The following is a 16,000-nucleotide window of genomic DNA, read 5'->3' as shown; positions in this document are numbered from 1 at the left end:
TAGGCCGTCATTGAAAATAAGAATTTGTTCTTAACTGACTTGCCTAGTTAAATAAAGGTTAAATTAAAAAACAATTTAAAAAAATAGTGTCCGTCTGCTGTCATGCCTCCACTAGAGATGGAACGATTCAGGCCCAGCTCGTGAGCAACATCGGCAGCAGATTTGAATTGAGAATGGAAAATGGAACGTGTTGAACACGTCAAACAGGAATCGCATTGATTCGTTCCCTCGAATCAAAACCGAATCGGATTAGTTTGAATCAAAAACACATCGTTCCTGTATTTGGAGCCGTACGCTACAGCGTACTATAGATCTAGATAACGGTACGTATCGAATGGCGTTGTATGAAGACAGAATGGGAAGCTGTTCGTTCATGATTCCCCCTGTATGAAGACAGAATGGGAAGCTGTTCGTTCATGATTCCCCCTGTATGAAGACAGAATGGGAAGCTGTTCGTTCATGATTCCCCCTGTATGAAGACAGAATGGGATTCATGTTCGTTCATGATTCCCCCTGTATGAAGACAGAATGGGAAGCTGTTCGTTCATGATTCCCCCTGTATGAAGACAGAATGGGAAGCTGTTCGTTCATGATTCCCCCTGTATGAAGACAGAATGGGATTCATGTTCGTTCATGATTCCCCCTGTATGAAGACAGAATGGGAAGCTGTTCGTTCATGATTCCCCCTGTATGAAGACAGAATGGGATTCATGTTCGTTCATGATTCCCCCTGTATGAAGACAGAATGGGAAGCTGTTCGTTCATGATTCCCCCTGTATGAAGACAGAATGGGATTCATATTCGTTCATGATTCCCCCTGTATGAAGACAGAATGGGAAGCTGTTCGTTCATGATTCCCCCTGTATGAAGACAGAATGGGATTCATATTCGTTCATGATTCCCCCTGTATGAAGACAGAATGGGAAGCTGTTCGTTCATGATTCCCCCTGTATGAAGACAGAATGGGAAGCTGTTCGTTCATGATTCCCCCTGTATGAAGACAGAATGGAAAGCTGTTCGTTCATGATTCCCCCTGTATGAAGACAGAATGGGAAGCTGTTCGTTCATGATTCCCCCTGTATGAAGACAGAATGGGAAGCTGTTCGTTCATGATTCCCCCTGTATGAAGACAGAATGGGAAGCTGTTCGTTCATGATTCCCCCTGTATGAAGACAGAATGGGAAGCTGTTCGTTCATTCCCTTGTATGAAAAGTTGCCCCCAACCAAAGGCTTTCAAAACCTCCTGCTAGTGTTTCCTCTGCCGTCGTCAGTTCTCTCTCCAGGTCAGTGTGTGTTATCAGTCTGTCGTCAGTTCTCTCTCCAGGTCAGTGTGTGTTATCAGTCTGTCGTCCGTTCTCTCTCCAGGTCAGTGTGTGTTATCGGACCAACGGCACGGCAGCTATAGAGGAAACCGCTAGATACACACACACACACACACACACACACACACACACACACACACACACACACACCCCGCCGAATATAAGGAATTCTTGCCCTCTCTGCCACCTGCTCTAAGACTTTTGGAATTACATTATGCTACACATCTGTAGCTCATTCTCTGTCTAACACCAACGTGTGTGTGTGTGTGTGTGTGTGTGTGTTCTCTCCACAGAGGCAGCCAGTAGAGCCATCGTCCAGTTCCTGGAGGTGAACCACAGTGAAGAGGCGTCACGTGGCTGGATGCTACTGACCACCATCAACCTGCTAGCATCCTCCGGACAGGTGGGTGGTACCGGACAGCTGTGTGTGTGTTTCTGTGTGTATCACCTAGGCTTGGACGGTATACCGACAGTATGATTTTCAATACGGGGGGGGGGGGGGGGGGGGGGTTCAGGGCTCCAGCTCAGGGCTCCAGCTATGCATTTGGTTTGCTAACTTGCTATCTAGGTTGCTAGCTTGCAATATCAAGTTTCTTGGTTTACAGCAGAGACCATCCACCCCTTCCTGGATCAAGATCGCTGCTGTCTAAATTGTTTTGTGCGTAAAAAAAAAAGTTAATAATTAAGTTTGGAAAGAAATTGCGCCCTTGATAATACCATATACCCTGGTATGGTACAGGAACACTAGGAAAATCTGGATACCAACCAACCTTATTATCACCCAGTGTGCAATGCAAATAATAAAACATTTCATTTGCACTTTTCATCATAGAGTTAATAGATCAAATCTATGTAAAAAAAAATATTTAAAAAATAAATAAATTCGGCATCCATTTTGAATCTAGGCAGGTATAATAGCAATAGTGGGCTAGGTGCTAAATCCATTAGGACTAACAGAAGAAAGACAGTCTGTAGAAGTGGATTTTAAGGCCAATTTGTCAATGATAGATTGCCTCACAGATGGTCAGGGAGAGATTTCCACAGGCGAAGGGGCGAGGGAGCAGAAGGCTCGGTCCCCCATAGTTCGGAGACGGAACGGGGAGAGTGCGAGGTGTCTCGCTGGTTGAGATGAGATCGCTGATGTAGGTGGGCCTCAATCCATTCAAGGCTTTTACATAGAAGCAGTTGGATTTTTGAAGTCAATCCTGTAGTTGACTGCTAGCCAGTTTGGGCAGGATCAGGGTGATGTGGTCGGACATCTTGGTCCTGGTCAGGACCCTGGCAGCACTCTTCTGGATTTGTTGAAGCCTCTAGTGATTAGTCCGGGAGGCCCCCATGCAGCGTGGTTTCGATCCGAGAGAAGATGGAAGGCGTGGATGAGTTTCTCTGCATCTGGCTGGGAGAGGGACGGTATGACCAAGAAACACAACATTACCAAAAGTATGTGGACACCTGCTCGTCAAACATCTCATGACAAAATCAATGGGTATTAATATGGAGTTGATCCCCCCCCCCTTTGCTGCTATAACAGCCTCCACTCTTCTGGGAAGGCTTTCCACTAGATGTTGGAACATTGCTGCTATAACAACCTCCACTTTTCTGGGAAGGCTTTCCACTAGATGTTGGAACATTGCTGTTATAACAGCCTCCACTCCTCTGGGAAGGCTTTCCACTAGATGTTGGAACATTGCTGCTATAACAGCCTCCACTCCTCTGGGAAGGCTTTCCACTAGATGTTGGAACATTGCTGCTATAACATCCTCCACTCTTCTGGGAAGGCTTTCCACTAGATGTTGGGACATTGCTCCGGGGACTTGCTTCCATTCAGCCACAAGAGCATTAGTGAGGGCGGGCACTGATGTCGTTGGGTGATTAGGTCTGGCTCGCAGTCGGCTTTCCAATTCATCGCAAAGGTGTTTGATGGGGTTGAGGTCAGGGCTCTGTGCAGGCCAGTCAAGTTATTCCACACCGATCTTGACAAACCATTTCTGTATGCTTTGTGCAATGGGGCATTGTCATGCTGAAACAGGAAAGGGCCTTCCCCAAACTGTTGCCACAAAGTTGGAAACACAGAATCATCTAGAATGTCATTGTAGGCTGTAGCGTTAAGATTTCCCTTCACTGGAACTAAGGGGCCTGAACCATGAAAAACAGCCAGAGAACATTATTCCTTCTCCACCAAACTTTACAGTTGGCTCTATGCATTGAGGCAGGTAGCTTTCTCCTGGCATCCGCCAAACCCAGATTAGTCCGTCAGACTGCCAGATGGTGAAGCGTGATTCATCACTCCAGAGAACGTGTTTCCACTGCTCCAGAGACCAATGGCGGCGAGCTTTACACCACTCCAGCCGATGCTTTGCATTGCGCATGGTGATCTTAGGCTTGTGTGCGGCTGCTCGGCCACGGAAACCCATTTCATGAAGCTTTTGACGACCAGTTCTTGTGATGACGTTGCTTCCAGAGGCAGTTTGGAATACAGTAGTGAGTGTTGCAACCCGAGGACAGACGATTTATACACGTTTCAGCGTGGTCGTGTTCTGTGAGCTTGTGTGGCCTACCACTTCACGGCTGAGCCACTTCACGATTTACACTTCACGATAACAGCACTTACAGTTGACCGGGGTAGCTTTTTGCGGGGCATACATTTGACGAACTGACTTGTTGGAACGGTTGCATCCTATAACGGTGTGACGTTGAACACATCACAGAACTCTTCAGTAAGACCATTCTACTGCCAATGTTTGTCTATGGAGATTGCATGGCTACGTGCTCGATTTTATACACCTGTCCGCAAGGGGTGTGGCTGAATCCACATATTTGAAGGGGTGTCCACATACTTTTGTGTGTGTATATATTGTATTTATATAGTGTATTTGTTTTATGCAAACAGAGAAGGGTCAAACCTGACTCCTAGGTTGGAGGTGACAGTGGGCAGATGGATTGTAACTACCCTGATAGGTTGATTTGATCATCTGAACCAGGTTGCAGGCACTGGTTACAATTTAAAGCTTATTATTTAGTGGGCAGCTTGATGAAAACCAGTCAATGTTTAAATCACCCAGAAAATGTACCTTTCTGTTGAAATCACATACATCATCCAGCATTTCACACATTATCCAGATACTGACTGTTAGCACTAGGTGGTCTATAGCAGCTTCCCACCAGAATGGGCTTTAGGTGAGGCAGGTGAACCTGTAGCCATATTACTTCAACAGTATTTAACATGAGATCGTCTCTAAGCTTTACAGGAATGTGGTTCTGAATATAAACAGCAGCACCTCCACCACTGGCATTTCTGTATTTTCTGTAGATGTTATAACCTTGTTGCTACCATGATCTAATCAAATATATTGTCTAAGTGGGTTTCAGAGAGTTAGAATATGAATGTCATCTGTTTCATTCATTTCATTAAACTTGTTTCTTAAGCTACACATGTAAACGTGGGCAATTTTGAGCACTTTTCTGTGATGCTTGCTTGTTTTCATTGCTTTACTGGGGAAGCTTAGCAGAAGTACATGTTCTCAAATTATTTATGTTAGTGGACTTCCTACTAGGGCACACAGCCTCAGTGCTAACAGTATAACTCCGGTTCAGTATGCACCTGATTACTGCATACAATAGCTGTAAGATCAGCAGAGGTATTCAGGGCAGACATAAATTAGGGGCGTTAGACACAATGTAATGTACATTTGCCTTAGCATTATGACAACTCAGCGACACAATGGTAGAGGATTAACTGAGCTGGGCTCGGATCATTGATAAGTCATTGTCTCAACGCAGCCTTATAATGCTGTGAAAGGATCCAGGATCCCATAGGATTTGGGTGGATCCCATCCTCCTTATGAAACCTGTTTTCATAAGGTATCGAAATAGTAGTCAACAATAGTTACACCCATTGAGCTGCAGTAATCACATAGCCAGTTGTGAAGAGAAACAATCTGGCTAAAGCGTTCAGTGCCACGAGTCAGAGAAGGGCACAGGGCCAGATATGATGGGTATTTTATTAGTGTCTAGCAGAGAGTCAGTAAGCTCTTTTGAAATCCAGTTTCAACTGTTCAGAGCTGCCCTTCATTATGTCATTAGAACCCAAATGGACTACGATAGAATCAATGTCCATGTCCTGACGTAGTCCATTCAGGAGCAGCTTAGTAATGTCATTTACTCCAGCTCTGGGATATAGGACATTGTTTTTACACCAGGAACAGTCACATTTCTTACCATGGAGCACACTTCTCCATGTGTGTCAGTATGCCATTTGAAAGTGAGCATTTGCCCACTTAAATAGGTTATGACTCCGAACTGTGGTGAAGACCCTGGTGAGGATGACGAGCATGGTGATGGTCTTTCTCAGACGGTTGCTGACCGTTTGTGCAGAAACTCTTCGGTTGTGCAAACCCACAGTTTCATCAGCTGTCTGGGTGGCTGTACTCTGATGATGCAGCCGGATGTGGAGGTTCTGGGCTGGTACTGGTACACCTGGTCTGGGTTGTGAGGCCGGTTGGACATTCTGCCAAATTCTTTAAAACGATGTTGGAGGTGGCTTATGGTAGAGAAATTAACATTTTAAATTCTGTGAAAACTGCTCTGGTGGACATTTTGCTACAATGTAGTGAGTGTACAGCTTGTATAACAGTGTACATTTGCTGTCCCCTCAAAATAACTCAACACACAGCCATTAATGTCTAAACCGCTGGCAACAAAAGTGAGTGCGCCCCAAATTGGGCCCAATTAGCCATTTTCCCTCCCTGGTGTCATGTGACTCGTTAGTGTTTGTGTTTGTGATATACTATAAATATAAACGGTATATATTTATTTATTTCATCACATTCCCAGTGGGTCAGAAGTTTACATACACTCAATTAGTATATTGGTAGCATTGCCTTTAAATTGTTTAACTTGGGTCAAACGTTTCGGGAAGCCTTCCACAAGCTTTCCACAATAAGTTGGGTGAATTTTGGCCCATTCCTCCTGACAGAACTGGTGTAACTGAGTCAGGTTTGTAGGCCTCCTTGCTCGCACACGCTTTTTCAGTTCTGCCCACACATTTCCTATGGGATTGAGTGCAGTTGCAAACCGTAGTCTGGCTTTTATATGGCAGTTTTGGAGCAGTGGCTTCTTCCTTGCTGAGTGGCCTTTCAGGTTATGTCGATATAGGACTCGTTTTACTGTGGATATAGATACTTTTGTACCTGTTTCCTCCAGCATCTTCACAAGGTCCTTTGCAGTTGTTCTGTTATTGATTTGCACTTTTCACACCAAAGTACATTCATCTCTAGGAGACAGAACGCGTCTCCTTCCTGAGCAGTATGACGGCTGCGTGGTCCCATGGTGTTTATACTTGCATACTATTGTTTGTACAGATGAAAGGGATACCTTCAGGCATTTAGAAACTGCTCCCAAGGATGAACCAGACTACAATTTTTTTCTGAGGTCTTGGCTCATTTCTTTTGATTTTCCTATGATGTTTTCCTATGATTTTCCTATGATGTTGATTTTCCAAAGAGGCACTGAGTTTGAAGGTAGGCCTTGAAATACATCCACAGGTACACCTCCAATTGACTCAAATGATGTCAATTAGCCAATCAGAAGCTTCTAAAGCCATGACATAATTTCCTGGAATTTTCCAAGCTGTTTAAAGGCACAGTCAACTTAGTGTATGTAAACTTCTGACCCACTGGAATTGTGATACAGTGAATTATAAGTGAAATAATCTGTCTGTAAACAATTGTTGGAAAAATTACTTGTGTCATGCACAAAGTAGATGTCCTAACCGAATTGCAAAAATGATAGATTCTTAACAAGAAATTTGTGGAGTGTTTGAAAAACGAGTTTTAATGACTCCAACCTAAGTGTATGTGAACTTCCGACTTCAATTACATATATTAGAGGTCGACCGAGCCAGGCGGCCCAAACTGCTGCATATACCCTGACTCTGTTGCACAGGACGCAAGAGAAATGACACAATTTCCCTAGTTAAAAGAAATTCATGTTAGCAGGCAATATTAACTAAATCTGCAGGTTTAAAAATATGTACTTGTGTATTGATTTTAAGAAAGGAGTTGATGTGTTTTTTTTGCGAATGCGCTTGTTAAATCACCCATTTGGCGAGGTAGGCTGTGATTCAAAGATAAATTAACTGGCACCGCGTCGATAATATGCAACACAGGACAAGCTAGATAAACTAGTAATATCATCAACCATGTGTAGTTAACTAGTGATTATGTTAAGATTGCTCGTTTTTTATAAGATACGTTTAATGCTAGCTAGCATCCTTACCATGGCTCCTTGCTGCACTCGCATAACAGCCTGCCACGCAGTCTCCAAAAAATGCAGATTACCGATTGTTATGAAAACTTGAAATCGGCCCTAATTAATCAGACAACCTCTTATTTATATATGTATATATATATATAGTTATATATAAAGCATCTGATGGTCAGTCTGAGGGGAGGGAGGGAGCAACGGTGAGGCTTCCTGTCACCCAACTCCCTGGCCTTGCACCTCTCCCTCCCTCCGCTGAGAAAAGGCGACACGGACTTCCAACTGAAACCTGAAGCCGCACTACATTATTTCATGTTACTCATGTGACCAGAGAAAGTGAACTATCCCCTCTATTAATGACGAAAGCCGCTAATAATAACGAGGCTTATCGGAAACACTTTGCTTTACTCATTCTTTGCAGTTGCAGTTGTAGCGGTGAGTGGAAGTAGGGAGAAAGTGCTGAATATCAACTTAAACCTTTTAATGATAAAAAAAACAACAGCTCTTTGCTGTATTTGGTGAGTCTCTGTCTAGTCATGTTTTTTTTTTTTTTCAATTTAAAGTTTTATTAATTTTTTTCTTGTTTTTCAATCAACCAACAAAACACATTCCACATTCACAGATGTGACAGGTTTAATATATATATATATATATATATATATATATATTGTTTTAAAAAGTTTGGAAATCTCACAGTATCGATTTTGCATTTGAGGCCCTTTTTTTTTACGGTCTCTCGGCTCGTGGAAGCTCAGATCACCGTGTCTGCAGTTATCTGATTGGCAGGTCTATAGGTGCACTTGATTTGCTCTCTGGGAATGCCGGGTATGCAGAATTCTACCTTCAGACACATGAAATGGTTCAAAATGGGAAAACTTTGCCTTTATTATTTATTTCATCTTTATTTAACCAGGGATTATTTTATTTATATATATAACCCTAACCCTTTATTTAACCAGGTATTTATATATATAACCCTTTATTTAACCAGGTATTTATATATATAACCCTAACCCTTTATTTAACCAGGTATTTATATATATAACCCTAACCCTTTATTTAACCAGGTATTTATATATATAACCCTTTATTTAACCAGGTATTTATATATATATAACCCTAACCCTTTATTTAACCAGGTATTTATATATATAACCCTAACCCTTTATTTAACCAGGTATTTATATATATAACCCTAACCCTTTATTTAACCAGGTATTTATATATATATATAACCCTAACCCATTATTTAACCAGGTATTTATATATATAACCCTAACCATTTATTTAACCAGGTATTTATATATATAACCCTAACCCTTTATTTAACCAGGTATTTATATATATAACCCTAACCCTTTATTTAACCAGGTATTTATATATATAACCCATTATTTAACCAGGTATTTATATATATTTAACCCTAACCATTTATTTAACCAGGTATTTATATATATATAACCCTAACCCTTTATTTAACCAGGTATTTATATATATAACCCTAACCCTTTATTTAACCAGGTATTTATATATATATAACCCTAACCCTTTATTTAACCAGGTATTTATATATATAACCCTAACCCTTTATTTAACCAGGTATTTATATATATATAACCCTAACCCTTTATTTAACCAGGTATTTATATATATATAACCCTAACCCTTTATTTAACCAGGTATTTATATATATAACCCTTTATTTAACCAGGTATTCATATATATAACCCTTTATTTAACCAGGTATTTATATATATAACCCTAACCCTTTATTTAACCAGGTATTTATATATATAACCCTAACCCTTTATTTAACCAGGTATTTATATATATAACCCTAAGCAAAAAAGTAAATAAAAACATTATGGGGATAAGGTAGTTGGGTGGGCTATTTACAGATGGGCTATGCACAACTGCTGCGATCGGTTAGCTGCTCAGATAGCTGATGTTTAAAGTTAGTGATGGAGATATAGGTCTCCCAACTTCAGTGATTTTTTTTTTTTGCAATTCGTTTCAGCCTCCCCGTCTCTAGAGCTGCTGTACCTACTGCCAACAGCAAAAAAAATAGGAACCCACGTCTTTTACTGTTGTCTTCTTTTTACATAAATGTTTGGTGATCGACTAGGAAAGCCTTGGAGGTCGATCAGTCGATCCCGATCAACCAACCACTGTGTTAAAGTAATGAAATACCAAACAATATATATATATATATTTTTTTTGTTGTTGTCAAATTCCTTAAATGGGCTTAGAATGTTCCAAAGCCAAGCAACGTTCCCAGAATGTTGTGGGAAGGTTGTTCAATATTACAAATGTGGTAATTTGTCAAGCAGCGTCTGGCCATAGGGGAACCATAGGGGGAGGAAGGTCGTCACTTAAGGACTGCCTCCCAAATAGCACCCTATTCCCTATGTAGGTCACTGCTTTTCTACCAGGACCCTATGGCACCCTATTCCCTATGTAGTGCACTACTTTTGTCCAGGGTCCATAGGGAATAGGGTGCCTTTTGGGATGCTGTCATACACTTTTTTTTTTTTTTTTATCTCCCTCAATCATCATTCTTTAAAACTTCATGTCAATTGGTCTGAGAGTCTTCAGAGAGGTGGGAGGAGGCTTCTCTTGCTTCACTGAAGATCAGAAATGCACTCTTTTTTTTGTCGGTTTGGTTGGAGACTTTGGAGCCTTAGTTTCCTTTGTAGAGGCCCTTCTCCTTCTCTCCTCCTCAGTTTGTCTCTCCTCTCTCTTTTTCTAGCTGTCTCTCAATTCAAAGGGGCTTTATTGGCATGGAAACGTATATTGACATTGCCAATGCAAGTGAAATAGACCAACAAATGTGAAATAAACAAAATAAAAATTAACAGTAAACATTACACTCACAAAAGTTCCAAAGGAATAAAGACATTTCAAATGTCATACACATAGAGTGTTATAGCGATGTGCAAATTGTAAAAGTACAAAAGGGAAAATAAATCAACATAAATATGGGTTGTATTTACAATGGTGTTTGTTCTTCACTGGTTGCCCTTTTCTTGTGGCAACAGGTCATACATCTTGCTGCTGTGATGGAACACTGTGGTATTTCACCCAGTAGATATGGGAACAGAATTCTGTAGGCAGTCTCAATTTGGTGTTTGTCCCATTTTGTGAATTATTGGTTGGTAAGTGGACCCCAGGCCTCACAACCATGAAGAGCAATAGGTTCTATAACTGATTCAAGTATTTTTAGCCAGATCCTAATTCGTATGTTGAATTTTATGTTCCTTTTGATGGCATAGAAGACTCTTCTTGCCTTGTCTCTCAGATCGTTCACAGCTTTGTGGAAGTTACCTGTGGCGCTGATGTTTAGGCCGAGGTGGGTATGATCAAGGGCAACGGTGTCTAGATGGAATTTGTGTTTGTTGTCCTGGCAACTGTCAGGGCCCAGGTCTGTCAGGGCCCAGGTCTGTCAGGGCGTCTGTCAGGGCCCGGGTCTGTCAGGGCCCGGGTCTGTCAGGGCCCGGGTCTGTCAGGGCCCAGGTCTGTCAGGGTCAGGGCCCAGGTCTGACAGGGTCAGGGCCCAGGTCTGTCAGGGCCCAGGTCTGTCAGGGCCCAGGTCTGTCAGGGCCCAGGTCTGTCAGGGTCAGGGCCCAGGTCTAACAGGGCCCAGGTCTGACAGAAGATCTAGGTGCTGCTGTTGGCCCTCCTTGGTTGGGGACAGAAGCACCAGATGATCAGCCAACAGTAGACGGGATTCTAGTAGGTTGAGCCCAGGTGCTGCCGACTGTTCTAGTTCCCCTCACCAATTTGTTGATATATATGTTGAAGAGGGTGGGGCTCAAGCTGCATCCCTGTCTCACCCCACGGCCATGTGGAAAGAAATGTGGATTTGTGGCCAATTTTAACCACACACTTGTTGTTTGTGTACATGGATTTTTACAATGTCTCTCTCTGACTTTCTACAGTTTAATTAAGCACGTCCACACAGCAGGGAGATTAAACAGTAGCCTGTAGCACGTCCACAGAGCAGGGAGATTAAACAGTAGCCTGTAGCATGTCACACAGCAGGGAGATTAAACAGTAGCCTGTAGCATGTCACACACAGCAGGGAGATTAAACAGTAGCCTGTAGCATGTCACACAGCAGGGAGATTAAACAGTAGCCTGTAGCATGTCACACACAGCAGGGAGATTAAACAGTAGCCTGTAGCATGTCACACACAGCAGGGAGATTAAACAGTAGCCTGTAGCATGTCACACACAGCAGGGAGATTAAACAGTAGCCTGTAGCATGTCACACACAGCAGGGAGATTAAACAGTAGCCTGTAGCACGTCACACACAGCAGGGAGAATAAACAGTAGCCTGTAGCATGTCACACACAGCAGGGAGATTAAACAGTAGCCTGTAGCATGTCACACACAGCAGGGAGATTAAACAGTAGCCTGTAGCATGTCACACAGCAGGGAGATTAAACAGTAGCCTGTAGCACGTCCACAGAGCAGGGAGATTAAACAGTAGCCTGTAGCATGTCACACAGCAGGGAGATTAAACAGTAGCCTGTAGCACGTCCACAGAGCAGGGAGATTAAACAGTAGCCTGTAGCATGTCACACAGCAGGGAGATTAAACAGTAGCCTGTAGCACGTCACACAGCAGGGAGATTAAACAGTAGCCTGTAGCACATCACACAGCAGGGAGATTAAACAGTAGCCTGTAGCATGTCACACAGCAGGGAGATTAAACAGTAGCCTGTAGCACATCACACAGCAGGGAGATTAAACAGTAGCCTGTAGCATGTCACACAGCAGGGAGATTAAACAGTAGCCTGTAGCACGTCACACAGCAGGGAGATTAAACAGTAGCCTGTAGCACGTCACACAGCAGGGAGATTAAACAGTAGCCTGTAGCATGTCACACACAGCAGGGAGATTAAACAGTAGCCTGTAGCACATCACACAGCAGGGAGATTAAACAGTAGCCTGTAGCATGTCACACACAGCAAGTAACCTCTTTTCAATTGTGGCCTTCACCCAACTTTTGACCCTTCTCCCCTGTATGAAAAAAAACTAGACTTGTCTTGACTAAAATATGTAGTCTGATCCCTAGAATGAACCAACGTACAGACAATAAGATCCTGTATCTACTGATCTTGATTCTCATTCACTTGGGAGATGTAAGGAATTGGTCAGTATAATGTCATTATAATGTAATGTGATTATATGGTAGCGTGTGTGTGAAGACCAGGTCATTGCAGGGACAAAGCAAAGCGGGACAGAACAGTCTATTTCTATTGTCTCTGGGTCGAGCAGCTTTCTGCCCTGACTGGCTGACTGGCTGGCTGACTGACTGGCTGGCTAGCTGACTGGCTGACTGGCTGGCTGGCTGGCTGGCTGACTGGCTGGCTAGCTGACTAGCTGACTGGCTGACTGACTGGCTGGCTAACTGACTGGCTGGCTGGCTGACTGGCTAACTGACTGGCTGGCTAGCTGACTGGCTAACTGACTGGCTGGCTGGCTGACTGGCTGGCTTGCTGACTGGCTGGCTGGCTTGCTGACAGGCTGGCTGGGATAATGGATGTGTGTGTTCCCTGCTCCGTTGTCGCAGACAGCACGACAACACACATTCGTATATGCACACACACACACACACACACACACACACACACACACACACACACACGGAGAGCTCGGCGGTCTCAGAGAGTAAAACAAAGGGCCTCTGGGCGCCCTCCCTTCCACCTGACGTCATAGCAACAACAGCTCTCTCTCTCTCGGTTCATCCTCCAACACATTCTAAATTCTGCCTCCCCTCCCTTCTCTGCTCCCCTCCACTCCACTCTCCACCCCTCCCCTCCCCTCCCCTCTCTGCTCCCCTCCCCTCCCCTCGCCTCCCCTCTCTGCTCCCCTCCCCTCCCCTCCCCTCTCTGCCCTCCTCCCTCCTTTCTTTCCAGAAGAAAAACGTCTACAGTACATATTACACCCAGATATACATAAAACAACATCTATATTTCATCTCCCTCCCGTCTTCCCTCGGTCCCTCGCTCACTCTTCCTAGTTTTGTAGCTGATGAATGACGGCATCACTCACTCATCACTCACTCATCACTCACTCACTCACTCACTCACTCACTCACTCACTCACTCATCACTCACTCACTCATCACTCACTCACTCACTCACTCATCACTCACTCACTCATCACTCACTCACTCATCATTCACTCACTCACTGACCTGACCCAGAGCCAGCTCTACACTGTCTTCCCGTCACCTGACTGCTCGTGATGGTGGGGAAAACTCCATGTATAGTTAGTTACATATCGTAATATTGTTTCTGGAGAATATTATATTGATACTTTGACTCCCAAGTATCCATTTTTGTTGTTGTTGCTAGGTAGACTTAGTCGGCTGTAGCTGCGCCAAAACTCTGGTATTTTCAATCCTATAGCTTGTTATTAATCTTCTTTTTAAATAGTTAGCCAACATGTTTTCAGTACTTTTTTTATTTTCCTGTCTGATCAACTAATTGTCTCACGGTTTTCTCTCTTCTCTCTTGTCTCTCTGGAGCAGACGTGTAGTCAACAATATGTCTGGAACAGCAAATAGCAATGCATATCATATCGGTACCTAAGTATCGCAATATCATACCGTGATCGTCCCCTGGCAGTTCCCAGCCCTACTGACTGCACACATCCAGGACAGACTATTGGGATCGTCATTCATTCACCATTCAGCCGATTCACCTTCCCTGACTGCTTTCACTGGGGGGGGGGGGGGGTCTCTACCCCTCAAACCAACCACCCTTGACCGTCCCCTCCTCTACCCCTCAAACCAACCACCCTCTACTGTCCCCTCCTCTACCCTTCAAACCAACCACCCTCTACTGTCTCTTCTCTACCCCTCAAACCAACCACCCTCTACCGTCCCCTCCTCTACCCCTCAAACCAACCACCCTCTACTGTCTCTTCTCTACCCCTCAAACCAACCACCCTCTACCGTCCCCTCTTCTACCCCTCAAACCAACCACCCTCGACCGTCCCCTCCTCTACCCTTCAAACCAACCACCCTCTACGGTCTCTTCTCTACCCTTCAAACCAACCACCCTCTACGGTCTCTTCTCTACCCCTCAAACCAACCACCCTCTACTGTCCCCTCCTCTACCCTTCAAACCAACCACCCTCTACGGTCTCTTCTCTACCCCTCAAACCAACCACCCTCTACCGTCCCCTCCTCTACCCCTCAAACCAACCACCCTCTACCGTCCCCTCCTCTACCCTTCAAACCAACCACCCTCTACTGTCTCTTCTCTACCCCTCAAACCAACCACCCTCTACTGTCCCCTCCTCTACCCTTCAAACCAACCACCCTCTACGGTCTCTTCTCTACCCCTCAAACCAACCACCCTCTACTGTCCCCTCCTCTACCCTTCAAACCAACCACCCTCTACTGTCTCTTCTCTACCCCTCAAACCAACCACCCTCTACTGTCCCCTCCTCTACCCCTCAAACCAACCACCCTCTACCGTCCCCTCCTCTACCCCTCAAACCAACCACCCTCTACTGTCCCCTCCTCTACCCTTCAAACCAACCACCCTCTACTGTCCCCTCCTCTACCCCTCAAACCAACCACCCTCTACCGTCCCCTCCTCTACCCTTCAAACCAACCACCCTCTACCGTCCCCTCCTCTACCCTTCAAACCAACCACCCTCTACTGTCTCTTCTCTACCCTTCAAACCAACCACCCTCTACTGTCCCCTCATCTACCCTTCGAACCAACCACCCTCTACTGTCCCCTCCTCTACCCTTCAAACCAACCACCCTCTACTGTCTCTTCTCGACCCCTTCAAACCAACCACCCTCGACCGTCCCCTCCTCTACCCTTCAAACCAACCACCCTCTACCGTCCCCTCCTCTACCCCTCAAACCAACCACCCTCTACTGTCCCCTCCTCTACCCTTCAAACCAACCACCCTCTACTGTCCCCTCCTCTACCCTTCAAACCAACCACCCTCTACTGTCCCCTCCTCTACCCTTCAAACCAACCACCCTCTACTGTCCCCTCCTCTACCCCTCAAACCAACCGCCCTCTACTGTCCCCTCCTCTACCCTTCAAATCAACCACCCTCGACCGTCCCCTCCTCTACCCTTCAAACCAACCACCCTCTACTGTCCCCTCCTCTACCCTTCAAACCAACCACCCTCTACTGTCCCCTCCTCTACCCCTCAAACCAACCACCCTCTACTGTCCCCTCCTCTACCCTTCGAACCAACCACCCTCTACCCTTCAAACCAACCACCCTCTACCGTCCCCTCCTCTACCCTTCAAACCAACCACCCTCTACCCTTCAAACCAACCACCCTCTACCGTCCCCTCCTCTACCCTTCAAACCAACCACCCTCGACCCCTTCAAACCAACCACCCTCTACCGTCCCCTCCTCTACCCTTC

The 16,000-nt window shown here is 44.7% G+C and overlaps 1 protein-coding gene across 4 annotated transcripts in view; it reads left to right on the top strand.

The window, feature by feature from the left end:
• wdfy3 (WD repeat and FYVE domain containing 3) overlaps window positions 1–16,000 on the top strand; it is a 218,094-nt gene that overhangs the window by 45,254 nt on the left and 156,840 nt on the right. For all 4 annotated transcript variants that reach the window (XM_036936512.1, XM_036936513.1, XM_036936510.1 and 1 more), the window contains exon 4: window positions 1,616–1,725. In XM_036936512.1, the coding sequence (XP_036792407.1) occupies window positions 1,616–1,725 (110 nt within the window). The remainder of the gene's footprint in view (window positions 1–1,615; window positions 1,726–16,000) is intronic.

This window comes from Oncorhynchus mykiss, chromosome 11 (assembly GCF_013265735.2).
Source record: "Oncorhynchus mykiss isolate Arlee chromosome 11, USDA_OmykA_1.1, whole genome shotgun sequence".
NCBI classification, from domain to species: Eukaryota; Metazoa; Chordata; class Actinopteri; order Salmoniformes; family Salmonidae; genus Oncorhynchus; species Oncorhynchus mykiss.
Note: the sequence above shows the minus strand (reverse complement) of the source record. Positions and strands in the feature narration are given on the sequence as shown.